The following is a 19,765-nucleotide window of genomic DNA, read 5'->3' on the forward strand; positions in this document are numbered from 1 at the left end:
GAGCCGCCTGAAAGTCAATGAACAAGATCCAAGTTCCCATCAAGGAGGTGGGAAATCCTTCACTACAGATGAAGCTGCTAAACCAGAGAAGAGAGTGGTGCAGCACCCCATTCCCTCATCCCACACTCAGCCCTGGAAGACTTGCCTCCGAGGAGGCTTCTGGGATGACCTGCTAATAGTCAAACTCCTTGGGGGAGGGAGCTGTCGATCAATCTATCAGTTATTAAGAACCTACCAAATGCCAGGCACAGTGTTACCTGCTGGGGCCAGGTGGGCAGTGAGCAAATACCAAATGTGCTCAGTTATTCCTCATCTTTTTTTTTTTTTTGAGGCAACTGGGGTTGTTGCCCAGGTTCACACAGTAAGTGTCTGAGGCTGCATTTGAACTCAGGTCCTCCCAACTCAAGGGCTGGTAATCTATTGTGCCACCTAGCTGCCCCTAATTATTCCTTATCTTTAAAAAAAAATTTCAACACCCCTGTGCAGCAAGGCCACCCCTTCTATTATTATTTATCTGCCACCCACTATTAGTCCTATGAGTAACAAGCTCTCACATCCTGTTTCTCTTCTTCCCTCTGTATTAATTAATCACTGGTCACCATGCCTTCTGTCTGTATACAAACTTCCCTTCATTCCTTTGTCCTGGACTTCTCTCTCTCAGTATTTCCTTCTGCTAGCAATGAGATCTGGCTTCCCCAGATAAGCAGCATACCCGGCCATCTTCTCCAGCACTGGCGGTACCTTCTCTTCCCCTCCCTGCACCCTCCATAGTCGTGGAAGGGGGTGGGGTGGGGCAGAGGACACCTGGCTCCCCACGGCCACTTTCATCCTGTCCCTTTACAACCCAGTTCCAACACAATCACATCCTCTCTGAGAGATTGTCTATAAAAGTTTTCCCCCAATTTTCTGCAATCCTATTCTTGGCTGCATAGGTTTTTATTTATACAAGAATTTTTAATTTAAAATAATCAAAATTATCTGTTTTACACTTCAATGATGCTCTCACTTTATAATATAATTTAAGAGCTGATACTGCTGAATCTGTTGACTTTACATCTTCTTTCCCCTGGTTTCTTTGAAGTTCCTGACCTTTTATTCTTCCAAATGAACTTTACTATTTTTTCTAACTCTATAAGATAATTTTTAAAATAATTTAATTGGGATGGCATTACACGAATAGTTAGGTAAACTTGTCATTTTAAAATTATATTTGCTTCATCTACCCATGAACAATAAATATTACTTCAATTATTTAGATCTTCTTTGCATAAAAAGTGTTTTATGTTTATGTTCATATATATAGTTATGCTCTCAGGTATTTTATACCATCTAGTTATTTTAAATGGTCTAAAACAATATTGAATAGTATGGCTGACATATAGTATAGTTTCCTTATTTTCTCTTTTGATCAAATCTATTTTAGCTTTAACTACCCCTGCTTTATTTGCATAACAAATTCTACTCCTGACCTTTATTTTATGTTGTGCGTATCTCTCATTTTTATAGCATTTCCTGAAAGCAACGTATTGTTGAATTCAAATTTTTAATCTCCTATCAGTTTTCATTATATGGGTAAATTCATTCCCTTCACATTCTAAGCTATAATTACTTCTTGTGTATTTTCCTTCTTCCTATTTTTCCTCATCCTTCTCACCATATTCTTATCCCTCTTCACTCTGCTTTTCTTCTATCTACTATCTACTTCTACTATCTACTATCTTCTATCTTCTATCTACTACTTTGCTACTCTGTTCCTTAACCTGCCCACCCTTCCAAGAGTCCCTCCCTTATCCTCTCCCCCACCCTATCCCCTTGCCCTTTTATTTCTTTCTTATAGATTCTTATACCCTTCTTGATATATATGTTGTTCCTGCTTTAACCCATCTCCGATGAGAGTAAGGTTTCAGCACTTGCCACCCTCCCCCCTTACTATCTTCTTCTGTATCAATTTTTTCCTTTTTTGCCTCATTTGTATGAGATAATTGCTCCTGTTTAATCTCTCCCTATACAGTTTTTTTAGAATCACCCCATCATACTCAGTGAATCCCGTCTTTCTCTGAAACTACTCAAATAAAAATGGTAGTCATAAAAGAGCTGATACTATTTTCATATGTAAGAAGTGAACAATTTGACCATACTGAGTCCCTAATAATTGTAATGTTTACCTTACAGTACCCCTGGATGTTATATGTTGAATTTTCCCTTAAATTCTGCTATTTTTGTTCATCATAAATACCTGAAAGTCTTTCAGTTCGTTAAATATCCTTTCTTTTTCATTCAGATTATGCTTAACTTTGCTGGGTAAGTTTTCCTTTTTTTGTAACCCCAGCCCTTTTGCTATGTGAAATATAGTCTTCCAAGTCCTACAGTCCTTCAGCGTAGTAGCTGCTAGGTCTTGTGAAATCCGTATTGTAGCTCCATGATATCTAAATTGTTTTTTCTTGTTACTTCCAAAATTTTCTCCTTAACCTGGGAGCTTTGAAACTTGGCTCTGATATTCCTCTAAGTTTTCCTCCTGGGATCTCTTCCAGGTGGCGATTGGTGGATTTTTTTTCTATTTACAGTCTCTCTCTCCTAACCCAGTTTCTACCCATATGCTAGGAGACTTCAACATTACATTGATGCTACTTCAAGCTCCCTAACCTTCCAATTCGTAGACTGGATCCCATCTTACATCCCATGACCTCCTCCCTCACTCCACCACAGCCACACACAAACGCACACTAGACCTCACCATTAACCACAAGTGTTCCCCTTGCATAAAAAATCCCAATATTCCTCTACTTGACCACAACCTCCTATCACCCGACTTCTGCCTATACCTTTCTCTTCCTAAACCCATTTCCTCAATACTTCTCAGGCCATATACTTTTCCTGCCAATTCAGTCTCAGATCCCTGATCTGTCAAATCTCAACCCTAAATTACTCCCACTATCTGACTCCTCGGCTTCCCATTCATGGGCTGCTGAACTGCACTGGAAGAAGTCACATAACTGGGTCAATTGAGTACATTATACATTCATGTATCCAACTTCAACTGGGCCTGCCCTGAAGCAGTGAATCTTTTTATTTCTCCATAATTGATTTCTTCCCCTACAGAAGCTATTTCGAACCTTCTCTACGTTCCTTAAGCCTCTCCCAAACCACTCCCTCGCCTTCCTCTCTTCTCTCTTTCACTCTCTCCCCCTCCTCTCTCTTCTTCTTCTCTTCTCTCCTTCTCTCCCTCTCTCTTCTCTCTCTCACACACTTTTCCTCCCTCTCCTTTCTTTTCTCTCACACACTCTCTCCCTCCCTCTCTTTCTCTCCTGTCTCTCTCTCCTCACACACTCTCTCCCTCCCTCCTTTCTCTCCTGTCTCTTTCTCCTCTCCTCTCTCTCTCTGACACACACTCTCTCCCTCCCTGCCTCCCTTGCTCTCTTTCTCTCCGGTCTCTCTCTCCTCTCTCACACACTCTCTCCCTCCCTTCCTTTCTCTCCTGTCTCTCTCACACACTCTCTCCCTCCCTCCTTTCTCTCCTGTCTCTTTCTCCTCTCCTCTCTCTCTCTGACACACACTCTCTCCCTCCCTCCCTTTCTCTCTGTCTCTTCTCTCCTCTCTCTGTCTCCATCTGTGTCTCTCCTCCAGTCTCTGACAATGAGGTTGCCCTTCTTTCTACCGAGGCCAACCTCAGAACATATGCTCTGCTTCCCAGTCTCTTACACTTCTCTTTTAATCTATTTCCCTTCTCATTTTAATTGCATTTTTCTTGTTTATGCAAAAACTCTAAGAATTTGATGTAATCAACATTAGCTTCTCTATTACTTGTTTCGTTGAGGACTTTTCCTCTACCTATAGTTATGAAAGTTAATTTCTTCCTTGCTCCACTACTTTGTTCATGCACAATTTATGTATTCATTTGGAGCTTATCTTGATACCTTTTATGAAATCTTGGTCTATAACCAATTTCTACCAGACTGCTTTCATTTTCCCATCAGCCTTTGTTGAATAATGAATCTTTGTCCCAGTAGATGGGATCTTTGGGTTTATTCAGCATTATGCTGCTGTGTTCATTGACTTGTTATGTATGTTATGTACCTAATTTGTTCCACTGATTGCCCCTCTTTATTTTTAACCATTATCACATTATTCTGATGATTACAACTTTGTAGTATAGTATGAGACCTGGTAACTGCTAGGACTCCTTCTTTGCTTTTAAAAAAATTATTATTTAAGTTTTATTCCTCTAGATGAATTTCATTATTATTATTTTTAGCTGTATAAAATAATATTTTGGTACATTGATTGATAAGGCACTGAAAAAGTAAATTAATTTAGTAGCATTGTCAGTTTTATTTTAGTGCTATGACCCGCCCGCAAGTAATGCATATTTCTCCAATATTTAGGACTTTCCATTTGTGTAAAGGTCAGTTGGTAGTTGTATTCATTCCTTTGTGTGTCTTAGTAGATAAGACTCCCAAGTATTTTATACATTCTGTGGTTATTCTGAATGGAATTTATCTTTCTATTTCTTCCTGAGGGGTTTTGTGGGTATTATAAGACAATACTGACAATTTATGTGGATTTATTTTTATTCTGCACCTTTGCAGCATGTCAAACAAATAGTTTCAATTAGCTTTTAGTTGACTCAATAGACCGTCATAACATTTGCAAAAAGTGATGGTTTTGTTTCTTCTTTGCCTATGTTTATCATTAATAGCAATAATAATGAGCATCCTTGTTTTACCCCAGATCTTATGGGAAGGTTTCTAGGATATTCCTCTTTCCAGGCAAGCTGGATCTCTCCATGCTCCTCCCACGTAACGCGCTCCATCACTTGTCTCCACGGTGTTACCCTCTCTGCCATGCACTCCCTCTTCTCAGCCTTATAGATCCCTCTCTTCTTCTAAGATGCAGCTCAAGCACCAGCTTCTGCAGGAAGCCTTCTCTAATAGTGCCCGCCTTCCCTAAATACCCTAATTGACTCTACCTTATAACCAAGGATAAGTGTAAGAGTGGCATAAAAACATAAGGATGTCATGAATAATGTTAAAGTCCAGATTTAGCTGACATCCACAAAAAATGCTAAGAAAAATAAAAAAGACTCTTTTGGTTATGCTGTGAACAAGAATAAGGAAGGCTGCTTGGTGTAATTTCAGATAAGTGACAGAGGAACGAGAACTACTCAGGTCTTTTTGTTCCTTATCTTCTCTGTCAACATTCTGCTAATTGTTATCTCCTGACTCTCCTTCCTTCCTCAATGAATTCAGCCTGCCCAATCTTTCTCTTCTCTCCAGCTGTTTCCCTTATACCAAGGTACCTTGATATACACACTGATACTCAATCAAACACCCTAACTTTTCTGTTCTTCCATTTATTCACTTCCCATGACCCACTCCTCCTCCCCACCTCAGCTATACATAGCGATGCTTATAGCTTTGATCTTGTCTTCTTCACCCTTGTGTTCTACTTCCAAGTTAATGAACTTTGAAATTCTCTACCTGAGCACCTTTCCCTCTGCCTTGTAACCCTTCATCCTGTACTTTGTCATCACCATGACCTCAGATTCCTCCCCTCTTGCCCTGGCTACATTCTCCATCATTCCCTACCTTGATTCCTTGGTGAACTAGTTCTCTGCTGTCTTCTCTCAAGTCCCTCGTCCCCTCATCCTATCACTGATCTTGCCCCGCCAAGCCGAAGCCTCGGCTTACTCCCACTATCCCCTGCCTTCCCTCCTATTCGCACGCTGCTGAACAAAACTGGAAAAAACTAAGGAACTGATTTATGCTACATAATCTCAACTGGGCCAGTAATACAGCAAAACAATCCCTGACCAATTCGCTATCCCACCCTCCACAGTGGCCCTTCTAAATCTTTTCATCCCTCCTCAAATCTCTCAAGATTCTCCCTTCAGCCAATGCTCTCAGCTGAGAACTTTGCCTCATATTTCTCTGAAAAAAAAAAAAAAACAAACGAGGCCATTCACTGAGAGCTCCCTCTTCTCTCCACCCCTTCCTCATCTCCTGTCACTCAGAGGCCTTCCTCCACTATATCCTTCTTTAGCCCCGTGTCACATGAAGAGGTGGCCCTTCTCTTTGCCATGGCAAATCCCTCTACATTTATGTACAAGCCATCTCTTTCCATTCTATCTCCGTCAGCAGACTGCCCCCCTCTGTGATTCCCACTATCTCACTAATCTTCAGTCTCTCCCTGTCTCCTAGCGTCCTCTCTACTGCCCACAAATACAGCTGTGTCTGCCTCATGCCCAGAACAACCCCACTTGATCTACCCACTTTTTAATCTCAGTTTAATCAAACATACACATAGTTTCAACAGTCTGGCTAGCAGCTGCTGTGGGGGTGAAAAACCAACATGAGCCCAACCACAAGAATGCTGCAAGCTCAGGTTCTTTTGATCTGCTTTACTAAGGAAAGCAATGTTAAGGGTATTACTTCAATCCAGCAGCCGGCACCCTGAACATCAGAGCAAATACAAATCACAAACATGAACAGACAGACCTTGTCTGATTCACATCTCAGTGCATAGTTACCAGAGTTTAACAAAGTCCCAATGTCCGGGTTTACAAGCTGGAGGGCTCTTAACTACAGCTGCCCAGAGTCTCCACATCAGCACGCTGCCAAGAGTGAGAGCCCTAAGCAAACAGCTCTGCTCTCTCTTTTTATGCACTCTTTAGCCATCATCAAACGTCATCTGAGCGACTTAAGCTCTTACCATTGGCTCTGGTCTTAGCAACTCCCTTTAGGACCCCAGGGGCTTCACGCCCACATGGGCTTAGCATCTAGTAGCTAGGGGTTTTGGGCCTACTTGGGAGCCAAGATATAATCAGACCTCCCTTCATTGGCCCCACCTGGAGCCCCACCTTAGTTATCAATGCAACATATCATTCACTTAGTTCAGGGGGAAAAGATCAGCCCCCTGAACTTCAAGACAAATTCAAACAGAAATTACAAACATCAACAGACAGACCTTGTCTGATTTAAATCGCAATACATAGTTACCAGGGAAGAACCAATGGATCTGGGTTACAAAGCCGGGGTGGGGTGGGCAGTTACAGCTTGCCCGGAGTCTCACCACTCCTTCCACGAGTGTGCCCGTGATCCACCCATTCTTGATATTGTCCCGTGTCTCCTTTCCCTTTTGTAGCTAAGCCCTCTGAGAAGGCTGTTTAAAACCAATGGCTTTGCTTTCTTTTTAATTCTATACAGTCTGGCTTCTGACTTCATCGTTCAACTGGAAACGAATCCTTGTTCTTCGTGACCTCTCTGCAGACCTTGACACCATCGATCAGCCTCTCCTCGATACTCTCTTTCTCTTTAGGCTTTCGTGAATGCCTCTCTCCTGGTTCTCTTCCTACCCATGTCTGCTCCTTTTCTGTCACCTTTCTTGGATCTTCATCCAGGTCACATACACTAAAAATGATTGTCCTGGGCCCTCTTGCAGAATCGATTTAAAAATAATGTGTTTGGATTTCAAAGCCCTTCATGACCTGGCCCCCTCCCTACTTTCCAATCTTTTTAAACTTACTTATCCCCCTGGACTCAGATCCACGGACACTGGCTTCCATGGTGATCCTTGAACAAGACACTTTGCCTTCCGAGTTCCATGCATTTTTACTGGCCATCCTCACCATGCTTAGAATTCTCTCTGGGCTTCCTCTTAGTCTCAACTAAAATCCCACCTTCGGCAAGAAGCCTTTCCTGGTCCCCCTTAACGCTAGTGCCTTCCCTTTATGATTATATCTGATTTATCCTGTGTGTGTCTTGTTCCTATGTGGTTGCTTTCATGTTGTCTTCATTAGATTGTGAACTCTCTGGGGACAGGGACTCTTTTGGCCTTCGGGTCACTAGTGATTAGCAGTGTCTGGCACAGAGCAGGCCATTAATGCTTGTTGGCTTGGTGTCGAGGAAAATGGTCTCTAAATCGGGAAGGCTAGAATAAGCATAGGGAGTTCATGATGACTGTAGGTGAAGAGCCAGTAAAAAAATCTTTTAAACTATTTCACATCTCGAGCCAGAATAATTTTATCTTAGCGCAGAAAAAATTTAGAAGTCACTGAACAGTTAACATGATCTCTGAGGAATCTCTTCACAAGAAGCGATAACCAAAATTCAATGTGGAAATATTTAGGGTTTTGAAAATAACACAAAATTGGGGCAACTTGGTGGTGCAGCAGATGAAGCACTGGTGCAGGGGTCAGGAGAACCTGAGTTACTAGTTGTGTGATCCTGGGCAAGTCACTTAACACTAATTGCCTCACCCTCCCCTCCTCAAAAAAAAAAACCCACAAAATTTTGAACTCTAGAAAAGCTGCTGACCTCAGCGGCCTCTTACGATATCTTTGCAGATATGATGGAAGAAATATGGGCTGGATCACAGTACAACTGAGCGGATCCAGAGCTGCTTGAAGCACCTGCTGGAAAGAGTGATGATGAATGGCTAACTGTCAACGTGGAGGGAGCTTTCGGTTAAGAACCTCAGGGAATCTCTTCTCAATCTTGCCCCTTTCCACTTTTGTAACAACCACCTGCAGATAACATGAAGCTGGGACCGTTAGGACCTTGGCTATCCGAACCATGATCCAAAGACTCCAGCAAGCTGGACAAACGGGCTGAGGAGTGAGGATAAGTTCCATATCATGGATCGTGGTTCGGTTTTTTGTTTTCGTTTTGAAACAAACTGCTTTAGCCCGCTCAACTCATTTGATTATCCTCATGCCTCTCTCTGATTGGTTACTGCAGATATTATCCTATTTTGCAGATGAAGCAGTAGCTGAGAGGGATTAAGTGATCATAGGGCAGCGAAGGGTGCAGGGGGTACGGCGCTGAGCTTGAGGTCAGGAAGACTGAGTTCAAATGTGGCCTCAGATACTTACTAGCTGTGTGACCCCGGGTGAGTCACTTAGACCTCTTTCCCTCAGTTTTCTCATCTGTAAAATGAGCTGGAGAAGGAAGTGGCAAAGAACTCTGGTGTCTCTGCCAAGAGAACCCCAAACTGGGTCATATGGAGTCAGACACGACTGAAAATGACTGAAGACCAACAAATGGCTAGTAAGCGATGGAGGCAGGATTCAAGTCTAGATCTGGTCTGACCCAAGACTCGTGTTGCTTTCATTTTACCAACCATTGCTTCAATTCCTACAATTGGGGACAAAAAAATAAACTGTAAAAACCTATGTTGGGAGGTAGACCTAACTTTGTATCAGTTCACATAAAATATATCTAGGAGGTCATATTGAACTACCCACAAACCTAAGGTGATCTTAAGGTGCATTAAGGGAGGCACAGCACCCAGGACAAAGGGGCAGACAATCCCACTACTCTCTGCCCTGGGGAGCCCACAGCTTGAGGGCCATGTGCAGTGCTGAGTGCATTTCAGGAGGGACATTATGGCGGAGGTGGAGGACTGCCTCACCATGCTCCTTCCTTGAAAATTAGGCTGAAAGAAGTTGAAGACGGCAGAGAGATCGCATAGAGGTCCTCAAATTTTTGCAAGGCTCACATGGAAGAATTAAACTTGTTCTGCTTGGCCCCAGAGAACCAAATAAGAAGCATTTGGTGGCATCTGTATAGGGAGAGATTTCATGTCTATGTAAAAAAAAATGAAAAGGGCTCCTTTAGCCTACAGGAATTTTCTTTTACTGTAGACACCAGAGCAGAAATTGCTACAGAGATTCATATACCAGCAGTGGATTGCACCAGCTGCCTTCTGAGGTCTCCTAGAATTCCAGAGTTGGAAGGAAGGAACAGCACAGGCTCTGAAGGGAACCCTGCTCTAGCACGCCCCCATGGGCATTCAGCCTCTGCTGGAAGATCTTCATGGGGAAGAGCTGGCAGTGCATCTCCCTTTGCAATGGCTTCCTCAGGGAGTTCTTCCTAGCCTCAAGCCTTGGCCTCTCTGCCTTCCCCCAAGGCACCTAGTTTCACCCTCTGGGGCCAAATAGACCCTGTCTAATCCCTCTTCCCCCTGACGGCCCTCCACATGTTGGAAACCTGTTATCTTGTCTCTCCCAACCCACCATGAGTCTTGTCTTCCAACTCAGATTCTGCAAAAATGATTCTCTATTCAGAGACAACTATGGCTTGCATTCTTTTCTGTGAGACTAGCCTCAATCACAGACTTAGCATGAGGGGAGCATATGAAATGGTCAGTAAGCACTCTGAAAATATAAAATGCTTTGTAGATTAGCTTCTAGGCACCCTAATTTTGACTTGAATCTTTATGTTAGAGGTTGTACACTGAAACGTAATGGAAAACCCTGACTCGGTTTAGACTTAGTCACAGTAGGCCAGACACTGGCATTGCCAGCTCCAGGAGTGAGTGTGCACATTCAGGCAAACAACACAGCCAGTTTTCATACTAGTAAAATACTTTTATTATTTCATATAATGATAAAACAGGAAAGTGAAGGTTCTCTTTTTTGGTGTGTGCCAGAGTTAAGTGAAGTGAAGAATCGGGGATTAATAGGATCTTTATACAAAAACAGGGCATAAAAGGTTAGCATGGATTTCGACTGTTCTCCATTTACAGGCATAAAACTTAGCATACTCCCCGCCCCCCCATATATAAAGAATTATACAGTTTTAAAATCTATAAAAAGTAAAAAATATACAGTCAAAAGATCTAGCTCTTATTCCATCTTCAATATAAAACTGTAAACATTTATTTACACAAAGGAAATGTGTATAACAAAAGTCTAAGCACCGTTTTATTCGAGTCTTGGTTTCTGGCAGGTAAGACTGTTACCTCTTCCCACCTGCTCCTGACAAGAGTTCATAAATAAAGCCATGGGCAGTTCCCTGGGGGTCCCAGGAGTTGCATCTTATTGCTATGAAGCTGCAGCAAACGGGAAGCCCGACTGCATATTTAAACAGCCACATGTCTAAGAACTGAGGGCAAAGAGTGGCTGGCCAGCAGCGCCGTGCCCCAGACAGGGGCCCTTTGGCGGAAGGAGAGAGGGCACAAGCTGTTCAGCGCCTCTCAATGCCAGCTATAGTCACAGACACGGACTGCTCTATTTTTGGTAGTAAGGGGGCCAAGGCAGCTAATCTAGCCTTTCAGTTTATGGAGCTATATAGCTGGGGGGGCAGCCGCTTGGCTGTTCTGGCTGATTTGGCATTTTGAGAGCCAAATATACTTTCTGAAGAATTCAGGGGGAACTGAAAAGCAGGAAGGACCTGGACCTTCCAACTCCTTCCCCACTACGAAGGGTCAACGCTATTGCTGAGTTTCTGAGGTCCCAAGCATCCCTAACGGCAAAGGCACTGCTGGTGTGAAACCATTTCCACCACATCTACATGCTACAATCTTTCCTTCTAAACCCTGTCCTGGAAAGTGACGGAGATTTTTTACATCAAAATTTTCTTCTGAATGTGACCTTCAACCACATCTACTGGAGTTAGCCCAGAGAAACAAAGATTAGGCTTCAACTTAGGATGCCACCTTCCCTGGATCCTTATTTTATAAGCAACCCTCCACTACTGTTTTCTAAGCCAATGAACGAGGGCACATGGAGCAGCTGGTGAGGGCTGCCATCAACAGCTGGATGTGGTGGGAGGTGAGCATTCACCTTCATTTTACAAGTACAGCGCCATGAGGCAACAACCAAAAATCTGTGGAACAGGACCTGAAGTCACAGAAATCTCCCCGATGCATGTCTGTGGGACGTAAAAGAAAAATTCATATGCATATATAGAAAGGGTTAAAGAAAACATTAGTGTTAAAAAGCAGGTTTTTTTTTTTAAAGTGCAAGTTGTCTGATAAAAGGAACTGTAGATACAGCAATAAAATACAATTGTATTGTCATGTCTGTGCCATCCCTTCCCCACACAGAGTTCCCAAACCAGCTTCTCTCTGTATTCTCCTCTGGTCCCACATCTTTGGGAGGCATCCCTCCTCTACTCCAAGGTGTGGAGTTGGGCCAGGGCATCTCCAGGAGTTTTTAGTCCAATTTGAATATTTCTCCAAAAGACTTTTTGCTTTTAGGAGGTGAAAGTTTAAAGGTCTTGGGAAATCTAAAACGATTGTGTGTTTAATTAAAAACATTTTCAAAGGGATTAAAGGAAGGAGGTTTTGATAACATATGAGAACTCGGGAACCCTAATCACCCAATACTGTCGCTGTTTCTTTTACCCTGAATGAACCGAGCCCTCACAGATCACTTTGGTGATTCCTGCTGTGCTCACGGTACTTCTGTAGGGAGCACTGGTTGTGAAGGAATTTAGATTTTCCTGGGGACAGGTAGGTCCTCAGTCACTCCAGCCAAGAAGTGTTTAAAGGGAGACTTTTAAAGACAAGAGAAGAGCAAAAAACAAACCGAAAATCTATTTTCATAGCATAGGCAGCTGCTATTTGGACTTTGTTTGCTTCTGTGGCACTAGGTGAAGTTTTCTGCCTCCCTCCTTTCTGGGCTTGGTCACACAGTCAGTCACAAGATGCGCACTTAACCACAGCATCCACCCCCTGAAGTAGGGAGACTCCCTTTTAGGAGGGTGGCGGCCATGGACTGGGGCAGCGACAACAAAACAAAAACAAAAACCCTTTTTTCTCTCTCAAAAGAAAGTCTCTCTTTAAACAAGTGAGAATAGGGCTCAGCTTCCTTCAAGAGTGGTTATGGACAATAACATCTAACTACTGAAGTTGGGAGCCACAAGGAAGTCCAGCAGCAGCCTTCCTTTTCATCTCAACAATGAGCAGAAAAGAGGTGGGTTTGGGCAGGTTGGTGGATTAAGGTAAAATGCTGGTTTTTCTCTCATTCCACTCCCTTCTAAAAATGAAAATAAAGGTTTGCCATTAACAATAGGATGATAGGTCTCCGGATTTGCTAATATCACAACTGACTTAACCTCGCATTTGACAAAATGTGTTTTATCATCTTTATGAAACAAATTGCATAAAATCTGGCTACAAAACCATTAAAAAACAAAACAAATGAAGCATCTAAAAATATGGAAAATGGAGGGGGAAACTGGGTTTAGTCAACAAAATGGCACTGATTTTTTCCTCCAGTCCGATAGTAGATTTTTGGTCTTTTCGATATAAATGTACGTTTAAAAGCCTTCTGTTTTTCTCCCCACCATGTGATATCACTAACAGAAGAAGCCCGATACAACGGGCCCCACCTGTCTGAATGTGCAACCCTGCCCCACATGCACACAGTGTCCCCATGAGGTATGGACTGTAGGTGCCATCAGATCAGGGCATTCACGCTTGGTGGGAAGCAACAGGGGTCCATTTCCTGGTTGTTTCCAATGTATTTTCAAAGCTCCTCAATGCCACAGGTTTTTGGTCCAAAAGTTCTTGATGTTAAGAACCAAAATGTAGGATGTAGCAAAACCAGGATACCCTGAACTCCATGTTAATGTGTTCCTAACAACTCATCCAAGTCATTTATCCACTCTTCTGAAGTCCTATTTTTCAGCAGGGAGTCTATAAGATCTGTGTCACCAGCTAGATTCTGTAACCCACTGTTACCTGGTGGAGCGCTATAGGTAAAAGGGAGCTCCTGATTTGCTGTCCTCACCTGGTAGCCCTGACCACAATGCAGCCCGGCTCGATTTGCCAGCTGCTGGTTTGGATTCTGGCTGAATGCAGTCAGGTCTGGGACAGCTGAGCTCATCCCGGGCAGGACTTGCTGAGAGGGTACCTGCTGCTGGGCAGACGCACTCGTCCTCTGCTGTGTGCTCATGGATGACATCATCTGCCCTGACACAGCAGAGCTGATGGATGTCATTGGCCGGCTGGTGCCAAGGTTCACCTGAGGCCCTCCCTGGGGGAACTGCTGGCTGGTCATCTTCAGGTGGGGCTGTTGCATGTGGAAGGTGGAGGTGGCAGGAAAAGGGCTCCCACTGCTGCTCCCCTGTGGCTGACTGTTCATGCTGGGCACACCTTGGTGCTGCCATGATGGATTCTGGGCTCCCACAGCGGCTGGCACTCTGGGCAAAGAGGGCTTAGATAAAGTGGGATTCAGAGCCCCCTTACTGTGCTGTGGAGGAAGCCCAGCGTTCCCCAGGGCATTCTGACCATAGCTAGCAGAAACTGTGCTACTTTGGCCAACACTGGGCTGCCGTGGCATGTGGGCATGCCCATTGGAGGCCTGAGGCGTGTGCTGGGGGACCATCTGAGTCATGCCAGGTGCCACGCTGTATAGGCTTCCTCTCTGAAGGTTCTGTGCACCAGTATACTGAGCCACACTTCGATCCTGTTGGCTTGGATTTGAAGGAATGGAGGAAACAGAACCATGTCCGGGTCCAATTTGAATCTGAGGAAACATCCGGGGACTACCAGAGTTGGATGGACCCAGGCTACTCACTCCAGCCATGGCAGCTGATGACCCTGAAAGATAAAGTTCATGATTTTCTTCATAACTCTTTCAATCAAGTAACCAGTCATTTATTGAGTGACTAACATATGGTCTCTGCTTCAAAAGCTTACTCTTTATGTAGCTGGGGAAAGAAGATAAAATAATATATGGCAGCCTGTAATGGCCAGATACCTTGTGCAGAGGCCAAGGGCTCCAAGGCACCTAAAGCAGGAAGAGAAGGAGGGGTTCCCAGAGAACAGAGGCCAAATCCAGAGAAAACATTCCAGATGATGGAAATAATCCCATGATTCTTTGGCGACTGATTTTACAAATCATTTGTGTCGCTTTCTCCTCTCCCAAACACCTAAATCAAAGACAGACCAAATTTCCAAAATTTGCCACCAGCTATGCTGCTTCTGAACTTCTCTGGACCTTCCCATCGTGTCTTCCTTCCCCAGGAAACTCATCACTGAGAAATCTCATCCTGCAGGACTGAAGCTGCCTGGACTAAGATGGAAATATGTTTTGCATGATTGCACATGTATAACCTATATCAAATCGCTTGCTGAACCAGGGAGGGGTGAAGGGAAGGAGGAAGAAAATGTTGAACTTAGAATAAAAAAAAAGTTAAAAATTGTTTTTATGTGTAATTGGGGAAAAAATATTCAAAATAAAAAAAGACTGAATCTGCTTGGTACTCATATCCCATCAGTGGCCTCTGCTCCTGACAGGAGGGCAAGGCCAGGGGCTCTGGGGCCTTTCTTTAAGGAGAAGTCTCAGCACAGTCTTTTCCCCATTTCCCAGAAGCCTCACTGTGTTTGGACGTTTCTGAACTTCTCCACCATGAATCTTTGCCCCCTTGCAGCTTTCTTTTGTGTGTTGTCTTTCCTCATTAGATTGTGAGCTCCTACTGGGCAACAAATAAATAAATAAATAAACAAACAAACAAACAAACAAGTGTGTGTGTGAGTGATTATAAGTTCCTTGAGGGAAGGGACTGTATCTATTTTGATTTATATCCTTAGAGTTTAACACAATACCTGGCACATAGCAGGAACTTAATAAACCTTTACTGACTGACAGAGAGAAGATGAAACTAAACTGACTAACTCTGTTGTTTGGCATCCATGAGAAAAGGTTTTTTTTGGAGGGGGGGTAGGTAGGGCAATTGGGGTTAAGTGACTTGCCCAAGGTCACACAGCTAGTAAGTATGTCAAGTGTCTGAGGCCGAATCTGAACTCAGGTCCTCCTGACTCCAGGGCCGGTGCTCTACTCACTGCACCACCTAGCTGCCCCGAGAAAAGTTTTAATAAAATTTTAGTAAGAAGATTTATCTTCATTTGAGGTTTCATAATCATCTGTAGTTTATGATGTTTATATTATTTACCATTAGTATCATTAGGAGCTGAACACACAAATTCCCCCAATGGAGCTCTGTACTAAGTCAACAGAGAAGGCTGACTTCTCACATTCTGGTTGAGATGAGAAGTCATCAAACAGTCCACAAATACCGACCAACTCGGCTAGGTGCCAGACACTGCTGGGTCCTGGGAATACATCCCTGCCTTCAATACGGGAGACATGTTCTGCACATACACACGAGTATATGCAAAGTAAATTCAATATAATTTTCAGGGAATGGCATTAGCAGGTGGAGATCGGGAAAGGCTTCCTATGAGATAGAATGTGAGCTGAGCTTTGAAGGAAACTCTATTCTAAGAGGCCAAAGGGCATCCCAGGCATGGGGCAGCCTGTGCAAAGAAGTAGGAGACGGAATGTTGTGTGTGACCCACAACAATTAAATTCAATTAAGACTTGAGGAATTCTACCTTCCATTTGTTCGTCAACAATTTCATTATTAACAATACCTTTCACGTAAAAAGCTGCCTTTGAATTCAGGGCTGGCTAAAGAGAGAGAAAGGATGTGAAGCAAAATATGTTTTGCATTGGGGAACGTACTTTCCTAAGTCTCTTCTTATCTCAGCAACAGAAACAGAACCAGTTGTTAACATGTAGCTGTAGAAGCAAAGCAATTTCTTCAGGCCCAGGAAGCCATATTTTGGCCAACAGGAAGGTACTATACTCTGGCACAGGGGTGGGGGACCTGCAGCCTCGAGGTCACAGGCTCCCGACCCCCGCAGGTCTAACAGGAAAGGGCCCAGACATTTTAAAAAATTACGGGTGTGTGTGTGTGTGTGTGTGTGTGTGTGTGTGTGTGTAGATATATATTCCTTCCCCCGCCTCCATTTTTATTATAGGAGCCTCCTCAAAATACTTGTTACGTTGAAAGCACAACTTCTGGAATTATAAACTTTATATGGGCAATACTGTTAGGGATTGGAAATTGAATAGTAATTAACATTTATTAAGCAACTAGCACATGCGAGGTACGAGAGCTACAAAGATACAACACAGGTCCTTCCCTCAAGGGGATTATACTGCACTAGCTAAAATGGGGAAAGTGAGATACATAGAAAGGAGTGGGCAAGAAAAGTAGAACGAAGACTGTGAGATGGGGCCGTGACTTCCATTGGGTGTGTTTACCAGGGAAAGCTTTACAGAGATGAGATACGAACAGAGCTGCGAAGGGAGGGAGGGACGCTGGAAGATGGAACGTGAAGGTATGGGGAGGGCAGACACTGCTTTCCAGGTGTATGTATGCAAAGGACAGAGGGCAGGATGAGAATGCAGCATGCTGGGAAGGCAGGCCAGAGCCAGAGTGGACGGCCCTGAATGCCAAGAAGTCTATGTTTTGTCCAGTCAGGAGTGGGGAGCCACCCAAAGTCTTTTTATGTAAAGTGAATCAGAGCGATCAGAGTGGTGCCCTAGGAAATCCACAAAAGGTGCTGGCTCTGGGGTCAGAGGTCTCTTATCTAGAGCCAGAAGGTACCTCAGAAGTCAGCTAGTCCAACCATTTCATTTTACAAATGAGGAAACTGAGGCTCACAGAGATTAAGGGACTCGCCCAGGGTCACATGAATAGTGAGTATCAACGGTGAGATTTGGACCGAGCAGCTCTGGCCAGGGCTCTTTCTACTGTACTATGATATAACCTGGAATCTGGGTTCAAATTCCACATCTGGTGCTTACTACCTATGTGATTTTGGTTCAGCGTCACTTAACATCCATGGACCTCAATTTTCTCACCTGTAAATATACCTTCTTGAGGTTGCTGCCAGATCTAGATTTAGGATCTTACGAAGAAACAAGCCTATCCAGAGAACTCTAGCTTCCACTATACCCAACACACAACCTGCTTTTGTTAACGATATCAAGTCTCTTTTTACCTGTAAATTGTCCGACCTGCTGGTAAGCAGTCTGGTTCTGCTCTTGGTACTGAGGTGGTGGCCGGGTCAGGTGTCTTTGAAACTGCTGTTCCTGACGCTGCTTCTCCTAGGAAAAAAGAAAACAACAACAAACAGCATTAGGCAGGGGATATCAAGCAGAAATTGAGTAACTCTGGGCCACTTGGGTGATATAACAAAGATCTACTCCCTTCACTTTTGTGTCGGCTGCAGGCAGCAGCTTCCTTTTAAAAGTAGAAGGGAAGGCATATCTGGGGAGCAGTGAGCCACAGGTGGGGCAGCAGTGCGTATACCAGTTAAAACTTTGGAAAACCCAAGTCCGGGATTGCTGCAGTACATATAGTTTCCTAAATCACTGCTATAGGACCATGTGATACTGATACTTAATCAACTCCATAGACTACCTACTGCTTCTGGATTAAAATATAAACCCCTCTGTTTAGCTTCTAATGTTCTCTACGACCTGATCCCAACCTCATCAGACATCATCATCCATCCAGAACTCTGATTCAGCCCGACTGGTCTTATCTCTGTTCCTTACACCCGACCCTTCATCTCTTGTCTCTCTGCTTTTGCAACGGCTCCCCCTCATACTTGGGATTCACTCTCTCGTTCCTTCCTCCTTGTAATGTCCCTCTCTTCGCTTAAGACACAGCTCAGATACTATCTTCTTTCTACAGAAAACCTTTCCTCATCCTGCTCAACTGCCATTATCCTCCCTCTCAAACTACCAAGTGTTTAATTACTTTGTATATGGTTGTATTTTGTGATAGATATGTACTTGTGGCTCCCTACCTAGGGATTGTTTTGTTCTCTGTACTCCCCCCCTCCCCAGCACAGTGCTAATAATAAATGCTTTTTGACTAAATAATTAGAAAAGCTGAACTCTTCTAAAACAAGGACATTTAGTTCTACTGAAATGTTCTAGTGATAAATAAGAATCCTTGAAAAATGCCCATTTACACAGCCTGAGTATAGCAGATGATCACAGGGACTATTAGGATAGTGGGGGTGGGAGGATGGGAGGTGGGAGAACACCAACCCTCGGGTTCAAGTGGCCTATTTTTACTCATTCAGAGTGTCTGAGACCTACAAAACTATAAAAGGCTATTAAAAAAATCCATTGCACAAGGTTGTGTGTAGTACAACATAAGCCACTAATTCCATAGAGAGTCCACGTGATGGGCCCAGAGAATAAGGGCAGGAAATTCAGTTAAGGAAATGACAGATTTGCCTATGGTAGCTTTAAATACAAAACAATGATCTCGGACATACACTCATAGAATAGCTCTTTGGCCCTGGCCTTGAAAGTGAACCTGGGGACCTGAATTAGAGCTACAGCAGAGCCCTCCCCTTCTTTACCTGCTCAGCCAGAAGCTGCTGCTGTCTCTGCCCTATCAGGAAATGCTGCTGCTGCTGCTGCAACTGCTTCTGCTGCTGTTCCCTCTGCTTCTGCTGGTCTATCAACAGCTGGTGCTGCTTCATTGCTGCTGCTTGTTGCTGGGTGTTGAGATAGGCAGCGGAGCCATGGGTACTTGCCATGGAGACAGCTGGTGGCTGGGTGCCAACACTCGATGCTGGCACGGACACCGGGACACGAGGAACGCTAGACGGGTTCTGGTCCTGCCAAACAGATGTCGCTTACAAGTTAGTCAGGGATGCTGCGGAATCAGGAAATTCTGTTCAGAACAGCTGACCATCAATCAAACATAAACCCCCTTGGAATGGCGAAGGAAGACTTGCTTCTCAAGTTACAGAGTGACTGCTTTTAAAGGCTGATTCTTAAAAACAAAGTTACCAAGCATTGTCTGTATATGTGACTCTTTTATGCAGCAGGTACTACAGAGAATATTTTCAATAGGCTGACCATATATGAGTCAATGAAAGTGCCATTTTGGTAGTGGATTTGCACTGAATATTATTTAATGGGAATATTCTATTACATCCTGGACTGCAAAGGACTGAATGCTGAAGGTGACCAGAAAAATTCCAGCTTTTAAGCTACTGTTTAAAAGAAGTTTTGTAGAAACCCAGGCTTTCATCTTAGTTTTCATTAGTGCGACTTCGTTACTAAAAATACAACAAAAACTTCTGAAGTAACCCCAAATCCATGGATTTATTTGAAGTAAGCTCTGCCAGGTTTAGACTCAGATCAGATTTTATT

The 19,765-nt window shown here is 43.7% G+C and overlaps 1 protein-coding gene across 1 annotated transcript in view; it reads right to left on the reverse strand.

Moving 5' to 3' along the window:
- Positions 1 to 10,351: 10,351 nt before the first annotated feature.
- Positions 10,352 to 19,765, reverse strand: part of MAML1 (mastermind like transcriptional coactivator 1) — a 53,409-nt gene continuing 43,995 nt past the window's right edge. Inside the window, exons 3-5 of the mRNA XM_036750787.1 lie at positions 18,964 to 19,224; positions 17,584 to 17,689; positions 10,352 to 14,328 (exon numbers count right to left, since the gene is read on the reverse strand). Coding sequence (XP_036606682.1) covers positions 13,352 to 14,328; positions 17,584 to 17,689; positions 18,964 to 19,224 — 1,344 coding nt within the window. The 3' untranslated portion in view covers positions 10,352 to 13,351. The remainder of the gene's footprint in view (positions 14,329 to 17,583; positions 17,690 to 18,963; positions 19,225 to 19,765) is intronic.

This window comes from Trichosurus vulpecula, chromosome 3 (assembly GCF_011100635.1).
Source record: "Trichosurus vulpecula isolate mTriVul1 chromosome 3, mTriVul1.pri, whole genome shotgun sequence".
NCBI lineage: Eukaryota > Metazoa > Chordata > Mammalia > Diprotodontia > Phalangeridae > Trichosurus > Trichosurus vulpecula.